Source organism: Aythya ferina (genome assembly GCF_964211825.1).
Source record: "Aythya ferina genome assembly, chromosome: 8".
NCBI classification, from domain to species: domain Eukaryota; kingdom Metazoa; phylum Chordata; class Aves; order Anseriformes; family Anatidae; genus Aythya; species Aythya ferina.
This window is the reverse complement of record NC_140304.1, coordinates 17,134,844-17,152,115: the sequence shown is the minus strand read 5'-3', so window position 1 is coordinate 17,152,115 and position 17,272 is coordinate 17,134,844. Positions and strand designations below refer to the sequence as shown.

Below are 17,272 nucleotides of genomic sequence, written 5' to 3'. Positions count from 1 at the left end.
TTGTCATCTTTAACATCCAGGCAGTGTATAAATAAGGGGATAATTGAGAATTTTCAGTTGATGTTGGTGGTGATGTACTTGGGCTGACTCTGTAGCAACATTAAGTGGCGTCAAAATGCAGTTGTACTGGAAATAATACTGTGCTGCCTAGCCTTGTGCCAAAGTAGTCAGGGGTCATAAAACACTAAAATAGGGAAGTGGGGACCTGGGAGGGGACACGGCTTTGACAGTGCACTTATGCGGTAGAGCACAGGCACTGAGCTGGACAAGACCAGGAGCCAAGTTTGTGGAGACGGAGTTACGTGCACAGACTGGAAGGGCACACGAAGCTCTCAATCTCGAGGCAGGCTATCAGCTATTTACTGGCTTGGAAGATGATGTTAGCAGCAGTACCTTTTATATATATATATATATATATATATATATATATATATATATATATATATATATATATATATATAAATATATAAAAAAGGAAGTGTGTTGGTGTGGGTGGTATGGGGAAAAAGATCCAATGGTGTAGGCCTTTTAAATCTAGATTAGTTTAAACTAGCAGAAAGCATTTTGTGTAGAGGCCATGTTGTTGTGGCATGTCACTGAATAATGCAACCTGGCTTCTAGTTTATGCAGCCTGCCACATACAAAATTCTTAATATTTGCATACGAAAGAAGTCCTGGAAGAACCAAAAGGGACTTTAGCTTTTAACTCGGAAATTCAGCCTAAGCTGCTAGACTTGTTAAATTAAAGGTAGGTTATTATCTGTGCATGGTTGTTAGAAATGCTCTTAGAGTTGGGAAGTCGACATAGTGGTTCGTAACCATTTATGCAACACTTTTGCAGTTGGACTAGATGAGCTTTGAAATGACATTTCAGAGTTTATTTAGCTCCTCTGTAGGAGATTTACCCACTAAGAAATGACTGTCCTTGCCACATGCTGCAACTGTATCTGACCTGACAGCTTATAATGTGTATCGGTGTGTCATGTAGTTTGATAGAAGCATGGCAATTTTTTTTTACAGTGTTCTTTTTTCAAAGTGTTTGTCCATACCTGGGTTTGTACTGGTCTGCTTGCTGTGCCCTTAGTTGCCGGCTTGGGACGGTGTTCTGCAATCGCTCTGTAACAGTGCAAGGGTTACGGCCTTACAAAGGTCTCTTTGATTGAGCACTTGGGTGTCTCAGCCCTACATTAAGATCCAGACCGACTGGCATTGCATGGCACTGACAGGAGATTCCTCCAAAGCCAGGAAAATGGCCGAGGAGCTACTGGGGAGTAGTTTTCCTTACAGTAGGAGTCAGTTTGCTCTCAAGGAAACCTTACGAAGAAGTGAGCTGGAATTGAGTTGAGCTGAGCTGAGCGTATGGGTCTGTCACATTTTCAGTTGTTCCTAGCTTCTGCCATCTACTCACTGCAACAGCGTGAGGTGGGATTGGTGGTCTGCTACACCGGTTGTGTGGCCTCTGCATAGAAATGATACTGCTTAGCTCCACAGAGTGTGCCACCCACGGGCTTCAAAGTACGTCCCAGAGCAGGTCAGTGTTGATGTGCCCGTCTGTGGCTGGAAGCACTGCAGCGTCTGGCAGGTACCAGCACCCTTGAAGTGGAAGGCACAGTGTCCCTGGCACTGCAATCTGTAGTCAGGATTATTGGAAGCCATTTCCGAGTCAGAGCCAGGTGAAGTATCTGAGTTGGCTGCCACCTCTTGTACTTTTTTTTCCCTGCTCAACATCCCTTCCTTTCTCTTTTATGCACACTGGTAAGCAACTCAGCCTGGCATCTGTAAGCAGGCTTTGGCACCTACAGACTTCCAGGACAGGTTGGGAGCAGTGCGCGTGGAGAGGGAAGGGGAGGAAGAGGAGTGAAGACAGGGGATGTTAGCAGAAAAAATACTTACTGCTCCTGGGGCGCAGGTGAACTGCCCCAGCTGCCTGTTTCCCTCTCTCATGGACTCCCTATAACCCATGCCTGTGAAAACTTTTATTAGTTCTGACAGTTTTACACAAGTCCAAAGACTGTGCAGAGTTTTTCCTTTGTGGATACACTATGTAGCATTTCCTTCATCTACAGAAGTAAAAATATTTTACAGAATGGCCCAAGTTTACTGCCAAAATGAGGAATAAATCCTATTTCCTCACCTTCGTTCTGGTGCCCTATTCACTTAGCCATCCGTTATTTCTAGTATTTATTGCTCAATTCGGTGACTGGATGTTTTGGTGTTCCTATGCACTGAGGAGAGGAGGATGACAGATTTTATAGAAGTAATGCTCCTCATAATATGGGACAGATTTGTTTGTTGGGTTAGAAAAATATTTCTAGCAAATGTCACTTGATGACAGCTACATCTCAAACAGTATGAAACGCACGTGACTAAGAGTGCTTACCTGACTTACTGGTTTCTTTTTCTTGGTTTCCTATTTTAAAGTAGGAACTTATCAACTTCTATGTCCAATCAAAACCATCACAAGGAATACTTGTGCATTCTAACATATTTTGAGAGAACCTGACTGTGGCGAACTGCAGGTCTGTGAAATGTGTCAAAAGAAGGAAAAATAAATAAAAATAAAGAGTTGAACTAGTCTGATGTGTCAGGTTCATTTAACTGAATGAAGACAGATATGAGGGTGGGAGGGCTTGTCTTGATTTTGTTAAAAGGCTTGGCAAGGTGGCTGAGAGCCAGAATGAGAAGGAGTTTTGTGAGTGTAGGAAGCAGTGAGAAGGTGAGTGTGTAAAGCATACAAGATAGCTGGAGATGAGGATTGGGATTCTACGCTATTGGGCCAATTTTTAAACTCTTTAAAAAGCATGTGTACTATGTAGTGAACCTGTCAGAGGACTTGATTCTCACTGAATAATGAAGCCACATTCCTTTGTGTAAGCACCTCTAAGAAGTGGACCAAATCGAGAGGAGGAATTTATATCTTTCCTTGGCAGAGATTTTTTTTATGCTGTTGTTGGACAATACCATTTTAATATAGATCTCTTTGAAGATTCAACTGCTTTATGGGCTCGCTTAAATTCCTTTATATGCATGCAGCAAGAGGTGATACGTAAATTAGGTTTCTGTACTTTTGCTTTGATTTATTTAGAGCTAGTTCTGCATCATTCTTGATAACCAAATGAGTCTAAATTTGCATAACTTCAGAAGGTGTGAGAAGCACTGCTCACTGCCTTGGTATGCACGTCGTTTATTATTTTCCCCTGAGTGGCTTTAAGTAGCCGCAAGGTGCTTGAGTGAAAGGGTTCTAACTGAGCAACAGCATTTGTGTAAGGCTTTTTTTTTTTTTTTTTTTTTTTAACCTCTGAATATGACCCACAGCTTTTGTTACTGTTTGCCAGATCTTCAGACAGATACGTGCCAGACTCTGAGCTTTAAGGATATGAGAAAATGAGAATGCCTTTTGAACAATGATCATGGAATTAATTGGTCCTGGAAACTTGGGTTTGCTGCCAAGAAAGGTTATTTATGTGGTAAGAAAGGAAGGGAAAAGGGTGGAGCTTTGGAAATCCAGGAATACCCCTAGCTGTCAGGTCATCGGAAAGAGCTCAAAGTTATTTTGGCTTCTGAGTTTGGTGCAGTCAACACACACAATTCTGATTTTCAGCAGCATCTAGAATGAGGAAATGGGAGTTAGCAAAGGGAGGGAGCTCTGCATTCATTTTATTTCCAACTGTGCAGCATGGTAAAAGCAGCCACTCTTGCAAAGGAAAGCACCGTGCTGCCTGGAGCCTGCAGGCTGCAGGAGATCCTACTTCTGGCCTCCCCACTCCTGCATAACCAGCCGTGGTTTCCTAGAGTGGAAATTCAGCTTCAAATTCAGAGTCTTATCTCATGTGAGCTATTTTCCAGGCTGATGGTTCTGCAGTGCAGAGGCCAAGGGCAAAGAGGACAGTGGTGGGATGCAAGGCTCCTACATGCTGCCCGACCCACAGAATTGGTCGCAGGAGGAAGCACAGATGTTACACCCAGGGGCCTATCCTGACAGTGTGTGAAGCCTCGGGCCTCATTTGATAACCTTAGTCCAGTCACTGATCTTTGTAATGCACACTGCTACGTGGTATTGTTAGTGCAAAAATACCATTTTTCATAGTTTTTTTTAATGATCATGTGGTCTGGACAGGGGCAGTAAGCATAATGTGCACAGGTTTGAGTCAGTTCAGCATGATTGTCAGCTGCTGTGGATTTTATCTCAATGCACATGTGGGAGAGTCTGGCTTCCTTCCTTTTCAGGGGAGCAGCTTCCATTAAAGTTCATTAGCACCAAATAAGTTCAAATAAGTTGTTAATATCTTTGAAGTTGTCTTTTATGAAAATACTTGGCCAAAGTGAACAGAAGTTCTACATAGCATCTTGAAGCCTTATTGCTGCTTAATTTCTGTGGGACTTTTTGGCCAAGGAATATGGTTGTTCTTCAAACAACTCTGTTTTAGCTGAGTAATGTGTGATTGCCCGTAAAACGAAGGATGCCTCAGTATTTTCTGCTGTCAGACTGGTGCTATGGATGATTGTAGTTCTGGAACTTCTGAAGCTTAATCATTCCATGATTTAAAAAAAAAAATAAGGATGAGTATGGATATTGTAGGCTTAGGCTGTGTGTAAGAAGCATTATCAAAAAAATTAAGGTTCAAATTACAAAAAGCATTTTATTCCTCCTTTCAGAAGGTTTCAGAAGATTTATATTTAGGCAAACACTGAAATGAAACAGTCATTCTTTAGATTAGAGACTTATTTTTGCCTAACGTACAAATAACTGCAGTTATTTGTCCAGTGTAGGGTGTCTGTCCAGTAAGTTAATAATACTAACTAGGATGGAAAACTACCCATCTGGAAAAGCTGTACGCTTCATACAAAGTCAAAGGCATTTAAAAATCTAACTGTCAAAATCAATAAAAATGGAATTTAGGAGGCAGTAGTTAGTTATGTGCTCTTGAAAATCATTTTTGCAGAATTTTTAAATAAAACAAGTCTTTAGTAAAGTGGTAATGTTTTAAATGACTAAACCTCTAGTATTTGGTATCTGATGTATTTACTGTTCATGTCATTTGTTTTCTTCGGTATTTTTTTAGTCTGCTTAATGAAAAGGGATTACATTGATTTCATTCCATGATTCTCACTTTCAGAATCGTAGCAGACAACACTTGAGTTAAAAAAAACCTGCGGATTGTGAGTTTTGGGTAAAACAGATTTGTTTCCAATGACACTTCTGAGACCATGACTAGCAGTCTCTATGTCTATTTGGGCCACAGCTTATTTTTGCACTGTTCAGATTTTTAACTGTTCTTTACCTTGTTGTTCCTATTGACAGGAAATTTTATTAATTGAGGAGTTGGAGGAATTTAATTTATAATTCCATTGGAGATTAACAGCATCTGTACCTCTGACACATGAGGCTGCGGCACCAAAAGCTGCGTTTTGTCTGTTAAGCTGAATGAAATACCTGGTGACTTTGGAGTGTGGGGAGGTGTTGCTTTATTTTTCTGCCCCTGGTAGACAAAATGGCAAGGAATTGGTGTATCACAGTCAGTCCTTGCAAAGGAGGCCTGACGGGAAAGACAGGCAGTTGGAAAGGCTGCTCCCAGTGTGTCACTGTGTTCAGGAAGGGCCCTTGTTTGTACACACCTGGTTGTGAGCCGTGTTGATTACAGGATGTCACAACCTCCGACCTGCTTACTCAAGCCCTGTATTGGGGCCTGCAACAGAGAGACCACATCTGTTGGCTGTTAAGATGCTGTGCATCTCTTCCTCATCCTGCAACTCTGTGTGCAGCTGCCCCGCACCTTCACAAAGCCTTGGTGAGTAGGACTGAGGGCGGGTTCAGGAGCCAGCCTGAAGGGGCAAGGGCAGGGCTGGAACTGTGGCCAGCTTGGAACCAAGAGGCAGCTCCTTCAGCACCAGGCCTCTGCAGCTGCCTTTGGAGGACCTTTTTAGCCTAAAGTGGCTTTCAGTTTGTGCAGAGCTCTCCTGTTTGAGCAGGAACTGTAAGCACGCGTTATGTTTCCTGCCCTACAGCTGTAGGACAGTGCCCTTAGCAGAGAGCTTCAAAGCCCTCTGAAGGCACAGTGCTGCAGAGGGTCAGTGGAAGTCTTGCAGTGATGCTAGGTCAGTACCCACACAGTCTGAAGAATGAGGAGGTGAAAGGACATACCTTAGTTCAACCTCTCTGTGCTTGCTCTTGAAAGATGTCCTCTATGTGGTGGGAAGTTATCTGCTCATCAGCTACTCTTGCAGATTATTGAGGCTGTAATTCTTTGCCTGAAAAGTCAAAGTGAGACTATTTGAATATATATGTGGCATTTTATATTTGTTTGTTGATTTTCAGCCAAGAAAACTTGCTGAATCTGTGAGATGTTAGGGTCTAGGACCTGTGTTAGGCTGCTGGATGTGTTGTTGATGGAGACAAAAGGAAGGAGAGGGAAACAGAGCAAACCTTCTGGTGGCTTCAAGTGGTACCACATCACAGTGATCACTGTTTGCCACTGTCAAAACTTGCAAAGGGCTTTAGGAAAATCTTTTAATAGCAATAGTTACAGTATGCCTCTGAGCAGGCAGTCAGTGCAAAAGCAAACACAAAAACTCTTGCCTTCGGGTAGCCTGCTTATGTCAGTGAAGAGATGGCCTCTTGATTAAATCCAGACTGAGCAGTTTCCTGTTAGCATGCTAGCTCAGCCCACAATGTCTTATTCTGAAAGTCTGCCAAGTCCTTTTTCCTTTTAAACTTACAGGCAAGCTTACTAAAGTAATACGAATACAAACAATCCCTAAAAGCGTCTTAAAATGATTTCTAGCAGTTTTGTGTCTTGCTGACAAACTTAGTTTTAGATTTTTAGGATTTGGAGGGTGTTTTGTTGTTTTGTGTGTGTGTGTATATATATATGTAAAAGAAATAACAAGCTTCTCCTAACATGATGTCTTGGGAAAGTTGCAGTGTTGTAATTAAAGGAGAATTTAAAGGAGCATGTATCAATCTTGGAAGCAGATTCTGTCCTTGCTCGAAACACATTCGCATCAGTGAACAAGAGGGGAGGAGGAGACTGCCTTCGTTCAGCCTGTCATGGAGTGGGGAAATCTGCTGGGTGAAAGACTAATGCCTAAGTGCTGTGGTGCAGGCTTTCTTCTGTGCTTTCAGCTGTGCTTCTTCTGTGCTTCTCTGCTTTCTTCAGCAGAGCTTTAGCCTCATTAAGGATGTCTATTGCCAAAGAGAAGAAGGGTTATCTATGATAAACAGTTGAAAAGCAATGGAAGTTAGTGCTATTAATGTGAAATAGACAGGCTATCCATACCTAATTACTCCTTTTTGTTTTGCCAGTATACCAATCCAGAGTCTTTAGCACCTGTATGTCATTAATGTGGTATCCTCAAGTCTTTAGTCTAGTACCAAGGTGTTGTTCTAACAGTTAGCCTCATTTCTAACTCTTCCCTTATTAGATAATTTCTGAAGCACAATCTCTGGTCAAAATGGCCTTGTGCCTGGACCTCATATTTAGTCTGGGAGGCAATTCTTCAGGGTGAATTTGAGACGTGTTGTCAAGGAGTCACATAGAAACACAAAATATGGCTTAAATTGTTACTTGGGGGAATATACGGCATTGATCAGTCTGCTCCCATTTGAACACGGACTCAATATTCAGAACCCAGAAGAGCTGTTAAATTGTAAAATGTTACCGTGAAGCTTCTCTGGGAAATCTGGCATGGTGATATGCCATGTCAGGATGCAGAAGGAGCTGTTACCTAGGTAAGGAAGGCTGTGATTCAGAAAAGTATCATCACAGCAGTCCTGGCTGAAAGCATGCACTCACAGCAAGTATGAGAAGGAAATCTGCAGAGCAATCATCCTATGCTGAAAGTGGGTTGAACTCTTTGGTTTTTGTTCTGAGACTGAAGGAGAACTGATGACACAAAGACTAAGCTTGGCTCTTGTCTGGTCTTGCCAAGTAAAAGGTTGTGTTGTAGTATTTTTCAACTGACATAATAAATCTAACCTAAACAGATTTAAGAATAGGTTTTCACAATCTTAAAATATTTCATGATTATATGATTTTTCCTTTTTTATACTCCTGTTAATCCTAGATACGTACGTATTTGCTTTGAACACAACGTTTTCTGAGCTCAGTGAATGTGAACAAGTTCATGTACAAAAATCATGGTGATGTCTGGGGATCTTTTACAGGGTTTTTCTTTTTGTTTGTGATTGCAAACCCTCAGGTAGGATGAGGCCATCTTTCTCTAAAGAGAAACAGCTTTTTTTGTTCCAGTGTTGGTGCTGTGTGATTACAGTGATTAAGCAGTCGTTATGCATGTAATTGCGATCAAGGTAGCAGAGCAGGTGCGTTACAGCATGCTCTCAAGCTGAGGACAGTTTGGTTCCTGTTAAATAACAGAAGTAGAAGGGAAGCTGTACTGTTCCTGATGCTGCCTCTGTAAGGCTCAGGGCTTACAGATCAGTGGTCTTGTTGCACATTCCTTCCCACAGGTAGCTTATTCAATCAGTAAAGAGAAATTTCACATTAGATTGCTCTTGGTTTTTTGTTTGTTTGTTTTGTTTGCTTGTATAATTTATAATCCTGCTTTTAAGACTTTTCATCACAGATAAGTATTTAAACTAGTCACAAACATAATTTTTTGAATTGTTCTCTAAGTAGGAATTTTAAGGGTGTGTTTCTTGTTCTTTCAGACGTGAAGCAGGCTGTAAGCAGTAAAAGTAAATGCTGACTTAAAATAAATAAATAAATAAAAAATCCACCCACCCCCTGCAACAAGCAACCAAACCAAAAAGCCCAAACATGTGATTAGTTGACAAGTACTGTGACAAACAAGAACTGTAGGAGATAACTGAAGTGTTATAATGGCATGTTTGCAAGATGTCTTTGATACTTTCTTTGCTGTCGTGAAAGGCTTTGTGTCTGAATGTGCTCATGACCTTAGGTTTTGTATAAGCCCCAAACTGGTATTTGCAGCAAAGGAATCACAAGTTCTGACGCTGGTTTAACTGTGGTCAGTTTTAGTGCTTATTCAGAAGTTAAGTGAGACTGTGAATCACCACTATTGTTTCCTCTAGCAATATTAATCTCTTTGTGGGATAATGAACTTTCTTTTACATAATATATATGGTGGGATCACAAGATAACTTGATAGCTGTCAAAATATTAAATATGCTGTAAATATGTAAATATTTCTCTGTCAATCAACTTACTAAATAACCTCTGTTATTTGATACAGTGTTTGGTGAGCCCAAATCTACAAAATACAGTAACTAAATCTACAAAAAATAGTAACTAAGATGGGTTACCAAATAACTGTTCCTGTGAAAAGATGAAACTTAATCTGTTTTAGTGTGATGACTATGTGAGGGATTTGGCTTCTGTCTGATTTTTGTGTTTTGTCTTCGCTTTAACTTTGTAGGTTGAAGGGGACCAGTTACCTCCAGGACATACTGTCAGCCAGTACGAAACATGTAAGATCAGGACAATAAAAGCTGGAACTTTGGAGAAACTTGTGGAGAACCTTCTGACAGCTTTTGGGGATAATGATTTTACCTACATCAGTATCTTTCTCTCAACATACAGGGGCTTTGCTTCTACTAAGGAAGTACTAGAGCTTCTCCTTGACAGGTAAGAGCCAGTGGATGGTGGAATCTGAGCTGTCATTTACGTGACAGGGAGACATTGTCAGAAATTTCTTCCATTATTTTCATTGGACATGAACTGAATAACCCAATGCACGGATGTCAAGAATACTGCAAGATTCAGAATTCCACTGTAGATATAAAATGTGTAAATGTATGCTGCTTATATTCTAATTCTCATCAAAGCCTAGTAGGAAAATATTCCCATGTCAGGAAAATGTGCCATGTCTGGCTGCTAGGGAACCAAACTGGGACCAGCACCAGAAAGTTAACCTAGATTTACCACCCCCACCCCCCCAAAAAAAAAAAAAAAAAAAATGGGCTGCAAAGTCATACCTAGCATAGATTGCTATGTTTTGTTGAGCACTAGCGTTTTCATAAATAACTCTAATTTTTTTGAGAGCTACTGATTTGAAACAGGGATTGTACAAACGTAGGCAAAAATGCACCATTCACTTCTGCTACTTTAGATGAACATGCAGTCATAATGTTTTGGAACTCCTTGTTCCAAAAAGGAACTCCTTGATGCCTCGATAGCTTTTATGACAAGACTGTTAAATCGCGTCTGCTACATGTGTATAAAAGCTTAGAACATTTAGTGTTATTCTTCTCACCTGAAATTGTAATTGAGATGTGGCTAGGTCAGGGGTGATTTTTTTTTATTTTTATTTTTTGAAAGTATCATATTTAGTTCATTTTCAAAACTGAATGATGCACAGAAACAGTTATTTTGACATATAGCAGTTGGAGGACTGGCATTAGAGCTCCTAGGTTTTAATTCTCTCTCTCCCACTAGGCAGATAAGGAACAAAGCATGGATAAGTTGTGCTTTTCCTTTATGTCTGAAAAGGAGCATAATACCACTTGTTTCGTAGGAATGTTATATAGCTCAATTAATAATGTTATTGAAGTGCCTAACTGCCAGGCCTGCTGCGATTGTAATAATAACTGTGTTTGCTCAAATGCAGCAACTTCACAGCCAGGTGAGAAGTCAGATGAGGAAAGAGAAGCCATCCGTGGAAGGCTAACTGTACAGTTAGATTCACTACAGTCAGCTTTACTTCTCAGTCCATACAAATCGTGTTGTAGAACATAAAAGGCAACAAAAATTGATTATGCATATATGCAGAAATAAAGAGATGCTGAGGGATTCCTTCTTTTGAATGTGTAATTCTTTCTATGCCCTCAGTTTTGGATTTTATTATTTTGGACATACGCATCTTTTGAAGAATAGCGTGTGAAAAGCACTGAGGTTGTGCAATTCCAGTAACATTAAAGCAGAGCTGGGCAGCTGAATGACAATGTGTCATGAGAATCTCTTACTCCATAAGAATGTTAATTACCAAGGAGTCTCAGATTTGTCAGAGAAACCAATAGCTGTATGCATCTACATTGTCACTTTCAACCAGTAATGTTTCCTATATAATTTAAGTGAATTATTTTTTAAAGATATGTTTTTGACAGAAGATACTTTTTAAAATTTTGAATAAATAAAATAATAGCCTTTGCAATTATGCATTGCCCAAAATGGCTATTTTAAATACCATTCCCCTAACGATGCCTTTTTTTTTCTCTGTGTTGGTGGATTGTCATACAGCTCTTTTGGGGTTCTTACGTATTGATTGATACGCATCTGGGGAAATTTTCTTTCTGTAATCAGTGAGAATTTGCAAGCAGTTTATATACTGTGAATTAGTCAGCAAAGGTGGCTTTAAACCCGAAGATGAACACTTATCTTTTCAATTAAAGTCTCTTGTGTAAAACTCAATTAACTTATTTTGTTTTAGAAGTGTGTTCATATATCATGTTCAAGTGCTCAGAAAGCATCTTTGTATGTGCTTTTTGCCATCCAGTTCAACAGAGGTGTGTGTTTTTTTTTTTTTTTAGTGATTTTCTTACTTCTCTGTGAGGTAAATACTTACTTCTCTGTAAGGCAAATAAATATCCCACCTGAGACTGTGACTTCATTTTCCAAATCACTCTACAAACACGCCTAAAAGTGTTTGCAACAGCCCTGCCCTGAAGCCCCTCTGCTGTCAAAAGATTATAGAGACAAAGAGGGAGAGGAGTAGACTGTCAGGCAGATGTTTAGGAGCATACTGAGGCAAAGAGGGAAGAAGGGTTGTACCCCACATGACAGTTTTGGAGTTTGAGCTTGGTTATTCTGGATATTTTTCACTCTGTTCTGGAGGCAGCAGCCTGTTACACAAAGAGCAGTACAAGTATGGTTCTTACTTACTTGGCATAAATTATAAAAGGCCCCAAGTATCAGACAAGCAAATTCGGAATCTTTCATCAAGTCAGTTAAGCTGGATGACCACCGAAGTGATGGATTCAGGGAAACGTTCTTGGTCTGCGGAGCCCTTGCACACGACTAGGAAAGGGGTCTCACAGGTGCTGGCCCTGCTCAGTGTGCTGCTTGGCAGAGGACTTGGTGTGGGTAGCTCTCTTACGGGACAGGTGGTTGTTTCGTGCACAAGTGTTGTTTCTCTGCTGGAGGCCTGACCCTGCTGGGGTCGGTGGGCATTCTGGGTGGCTCTGCCAAAGGCCAAGCTGCTGGAGAGCTGGGCTAAGGGGTCGGTGTTGGGTCCATCCTCTGTAATATCCTTATTAATGACTTGGATGAGGGAATTGAGTGCACCCTCAGTAAGTTTGCAGACAACACCAAGTTGTGGGGAAGTATCAATCTGGCAGAGGGTAGGAAGGCCCTGCAGAGGGACCTGGCTTGTATTGGGAATAGTGCGGCCAGCAGGAGCAGGGAGGTGATCGTCCCCTTCTGCTCAGCTCTGGTGAGGCTGCACCTCGAGTGCTGTGTTCAGCTTTGGACCCCTCACTACAAGAAGGACATTGAGGCCCTGGAATGTGTCCAGAGAAGGACCTGGAGCACAAGTCCTGTGAGGAGCGGCTGAGGGAACTGGGGTTGTTTAGTCTGGGGAAGTGGAGGCTCAGGGGAGACCTCATTGCTCTCAACAAGTACCTGAAAGGAAGCTGTGGGGAGCTGGGGGTCGGCCTCTTCTCACAGTTATCTAGTGATAGGACTAGATGGAATGGCCTCAATTTGTGCCAGGGGAGGTTCAGGTTGGAGATGAGGAGACATTTCTTCTCAGAAAGAGCAGTCAGGCGCTGGGACGGGTTGCCCAGGGAGGTGGTGGAGTCACCGTCCCTGGGGGTGTTTAAGGAAGGGTGGGTGATAGTGGTAGGAGGACTGGACCAAATGATCTTGGAGGTCTTTTACAACCTTAACGATTTTGTGATTCCAAGGCACGGGAAGTGGCTATCAGCTGTGGTGCCTCTCCTCGAGCTTCTCTGCCTTTGATGTTTAATAGGAAGCATCACTCTCCAGAACTGTTGATTCAGCCCTTCAAAGAATACTGAAATAATTAAATAATCTCTCTGTAACTGAGGATTAAAGAATTTTAAATTTGGGATTGGGGACAAAGGGGGGGCACTGAAACAACAATCCATCCTACAGTCAGTTAGTCTTGTTATGCTTTTGGTTGTTTTGTGGTATTTCATCACTAGCCATTGAAATGTTCAAAATCTGCTAGGCTGCACTGCTGTAAGGATGATGAAAAAGTCTTTTGGGAATCCTGCTTTTGTACTGACATTAGTAAGTCCTCTAGATAAATGGCTCTGTTTTCTTTCTATTTTTTCCCCTAGAGAAAAGGATCATAGCAAACTAAAAATAGGAATGTACTAAATTAGTAAAACACCGAAGCCATAAAATCAGATACTCAAATATCAGGAATTTGAGCAAGAAAAGAAGTCACGATCGTTATGAAGTTCATGCATCATGTGCTTTAGTTTCTACTTCTATGTATTTTTTTTGGTTTTGTTCTTAAATGTAGGCATTAATGATAGGGTTTTAAAAGCAGCCTGAAGAAAGTACTTACTCATTCTCTGAGAATCACTGGTCATGAAACACCTAAACTCTTTGGGCTCCTGTGAAATGTAGTGAAGGTAGCTGTAAATTGTGTAGTTGGTGCAATTTAGCTCAGTTAACTCTGCAATTAAGTTCTTAATATTTTCATATCTGGGCATTACATCTGTAACGTTACAGTTAGATTGCAGCACAAAAGAAGTGGCATGTGTAACTTAAGAGCCTTTCTTTCATGTTCTCAGGCAGGCATCAGAGGAGCAAGAAAACCAGCACTGGTTAGGAAAGAAGTTGAGCAGACAGGACTAACTTCTTCAACAGAATTCTTAGCTTTGAAATCTGTGCATGGCTATTCTGTATTGGATGTAATTTGGATGTTCAAGCAGAGAAACAGGAAAATAGGAGACTGCTTCTAAATATGAGGCTTCACTATTCATAGCCTTCTTGGCTGTTGATTGAAAGGAAAGATCCTGACTCGATGCTGTGCACTTCTGTGTCCTCACGGTCTTCTGGATTTGAAGAGATTGAGCTCCTGTCCCTTTAGAGTTTTTGGTAACGCACTGCTGTGGCAGCAGCTCTGCTTTAAGAGAAGAACAACCCTGTGGGGTTGGCTTTGAGGGTATGAAGGGAGAATAGGGTAAGTTCAGGTTGTTTGGGCAGTCAGGTTGTTTAGAGCAGCAGCAAGTCAGGAGGATAGGTGTCTGCCCTCCTCTTCCAATGTGGATTTAAAGAGATGAAAATGTCATAAGAGGGAAAGAAAACAGGGAAAAAATTATCCACAGAACTTACTTTTCTGAGCCCTATTCTGATCTCTCTCTGGCTTATATACCTCTCAGAGCAAATCATAATGTAGCCATCAGAGGAAGGGCACGTAGCCTGCTTGACCTTGTCAATGTTATCCCCGGCTTTTTGTAATAAATGAAAGAATCCTCAGGAAATCCTAGGAGGTCACCACTTCCTTCCCCTCTCACAAATCTCAGGGGTATAGTGTTTAAGAGTCCATGGATGTTTCCCTTGGTTTTTCAAATATCATGGATAATCCAGACTTTTATGGGCTGGGACAAAAGATAGATTCAATTTAAACTATGAAAGTTAGAATGATTTACATGCAGCTGTGGAATATGAACCTGCGAAGAAAAACAGATGTTAAAAGGAAAAATAAAAAGAGAAATGGATAGTCACTGAATTTAACCAGCTCAGTTTTCATCTTTATGTTAGCGTAGAATAAATATCAAAGAGTTTACATTTTTGCAACTTTCTTGTTAGTAATACTCTTAACAACAGTACAGAGACAAAGTTGGGTGTCAGTGCATAATCTTTGTTCTATAAATATTTGTATTTTCTTTCCAGTGAAGTCAAAAGAGATAACAAAGGCTCTCAGCAAAAGCAAGTAATATTTTTGGCATTAGCTGTCAATTCGAGCTTCACATGGAGAGTTTGAGCCTCATTTCTTATTCCTGGTGATAGAGCAGGCTTGTGGTGTAAGGGAACAACTGTGGATGGCAGTGCTGAGCCCTTGTTGTTTGTTGGCATTAGGAAGAACAGCAATGTGGCCAACTCCAAAAAGGCCCAGCCACCTTTCTACAGGGGAGCAGCTCTGTGACATAGCGTGGGAGGGAGCAGCACCCGCATCTCCCAGCTGAGGGTGTACCGTCCATGGGAATATTTGCATTGACAGACTTGCCCAGAAATCGCTGTGGAAGCTGGGTAGCTCTCAGTGCAGTCAGCTCCCTTTGGATGTGCTACAGATGAACCCCTTGCTGCGAGTGCCGCAGGGGTGTCTGCACCAATTCTGATTAAACAGAGTCCTGGGGCTCTTGGACAGGTGTCCTGGGAAGGCTGGATGTTTTATACCCTAAGTGTGGGGAAAAATACTCGTTAATCTTTTGACGCAGTCTGCAGAGTGTTCTGTCCAAGCAGTGCAAGCGTTAACTGAATTTGGGGCATGAAACATTATTCTGTCCCATAAAGCTGAAATTCTCTTGTCTGAGTAATAGAGGTGAATAAGAAACCATGCTATATTTTAGAGAAACTTAAGTATTAGGACAGGAAAAAAAAAAAAAGTTCCTTATAGGAGTGAATAATTCAGAATGATGTGCTTTCATTAAATAGGTTTGCACTGTGGTGATGTTTTGTGAAATCTGGGCAAAACCTTTTATCCAGCTTGGGCCTTTCTGTGCTAAAGTAAGCAGTGGTCAGCTTGTAAGTATGTGAGGCTCCGCAGCCATTCATGCTCAGGAACCTTTCTGGGCTGCACACTGCTGGCTTCATTGCTGGCCTGGCTGTGAAGGACCTGGCGATTATCTCCCTCCCAGTACAGCAGGGTGAGGTAAAGGGACACGCATGTTGCTTCCACTTCTTCAGTCCTCTTCACATGACACAGGGGGCCAGCAGGAAGCCCTCCCAAAGCCAAAAACACATGGGTTCAGTTAGTGTGTGGCAGGGGTCACACAGTTGCATGGTGCTCCTGCTTGCAGTGTCTTGGGCTCTCACATCCTGTGCTGCTCATGTCATCACAGAAATGCACAAACCACCTGGGCAGAGAGAAACATTTCTAAAGGCAACGCATCCAGTGCAGTGAGTGGAGTCACAGAAAATGTCAAGCAAGGCATATGGAAAGGTTTAAAATCATTAAGAGAAAGTTCGCAGTGTTTTTAAGACAGATACAGTTCCCTCTGTATTGCTCAGAAGGGACTTACTGGATTCTCAGAGCTTGTGGTAGTGGCCTTTAGGTTGTGCTCTTCGGTAATTTCTGTTTTTTAATATAACCAGAGATGTGCAATTTGAATAAATCTGTTTTTTTTTTTTTTTTTTTTCTTTCCCCCTCCAGATGGCTTCAAATTAAGTTTTTGCTTTTTATTAGAAACTGGAGCTCTCTTCATTATTTTGGCTGTATTCAGTCTATAAAGGTGTGTTTTTTTAACATAGAATAGAGGTCAAACTAAACAAAATCTTGGTCATTGGCTGGAATGTTGAAAAGTGTTGAATGTATTTTCAGACCTATTTAGGAGTAATTGGACATCCCCATCCCTTTAGTATGCATGGAGGTTTGGCATCTAAACACACTAGACAGCTTTGAAAACCTGCCAAGTGTTTAACACTATGCATTCTGATATGGTCTCTTTGGTAGGAGTTGGCAGTAAAGTTTAAAAAAAAAAATAAATACATCTTGTCAGCATTTGGATGTGGAAATGCAGGATGGAAGTTCCTGGAAAGAGACAAAGGGACTGGGGAGGCTGAGCCAGGAGAAGAAGAGCTCCTCCAGGTACCGGGTGTAGGAATATGGCCGGATGCCCTTGCCCCAGCCTTCAGTCTCCCCCCTGCTACTGGCTGGACTGTGGAATCCAGTGCTCACAAGTGTGGTGAACGCCGAAGGGATTTTGCTGTCCAGATGAGAGCAGATGCAAGCCAAGTTCCTCCCTTGCGTATTTAATTTTGTCATGGTAATCGTGTTCCTTTGCAGCAGTGCTTAGAAGCAGGGCTGCACTGTGCTTGCACAGTAGCATATCAAGTAGCCATCGGTCCCTGTCTCGAGGGGTTGGCAGAGAAGGGAATCGAGTTTGTTCGGTGGGGAGCTGGAGCTGGGTAAGCCCAGCAGTGCAATGGCAATAAGAAGTTAGTTTTACGTTTTCAGTTCAGTTCTTTTGCTAGAGGATGGCTTAATGAGAGGGTAAATAAAGAAGGTGAAGGTGGAGAGTGGACGTGGAGGAGATGGGCTTGAGGAGGACCTGGTTGGCTAGGACGGAATAAGGAGGCAAGTGTAAACTGAGGGAACT

General features: G+C 41.7%; 2 protein-coding genes across 4 annotated transcripts in view; one reads left to right on the top strand and one right to left on the bottom strand.

The window, feature by feature from the left end:
* The window catches only part of LOC311440447 (uncharacterized protein), a 378,092-nt gene that overhangs the window by 236,852 nt on the left and 123,968 nt on the right, over positions 1-17,272 (bottom strand). The gene's annotated exons all lie outside the window — the stretch shown is intronic.
* The window catches only part of RGL1 (ral guanine nucleotide dissociation stimulator like 1), a 76,025-nt gene that overhangs the window by 18,176 nt on the left and 40,577 nt on the right, over positions 1-17,272 (top strand). For 2 of the 3 annotated variants that reach the window (XM_084527381.1, XM_084527382.1), the window contains exon 3: positions 9,397-9,605. In XM_084527381.1, coding sequence (XP_084383507.1) covers positions 9,397-9,605 — 209 coding nt within the window. The remainder of the gene's footprint in view (positions 1-9,396; positions 9,606-17,272) is intronic. The other variant, XM_084527383.1, reaches the window with a different exon arrangement.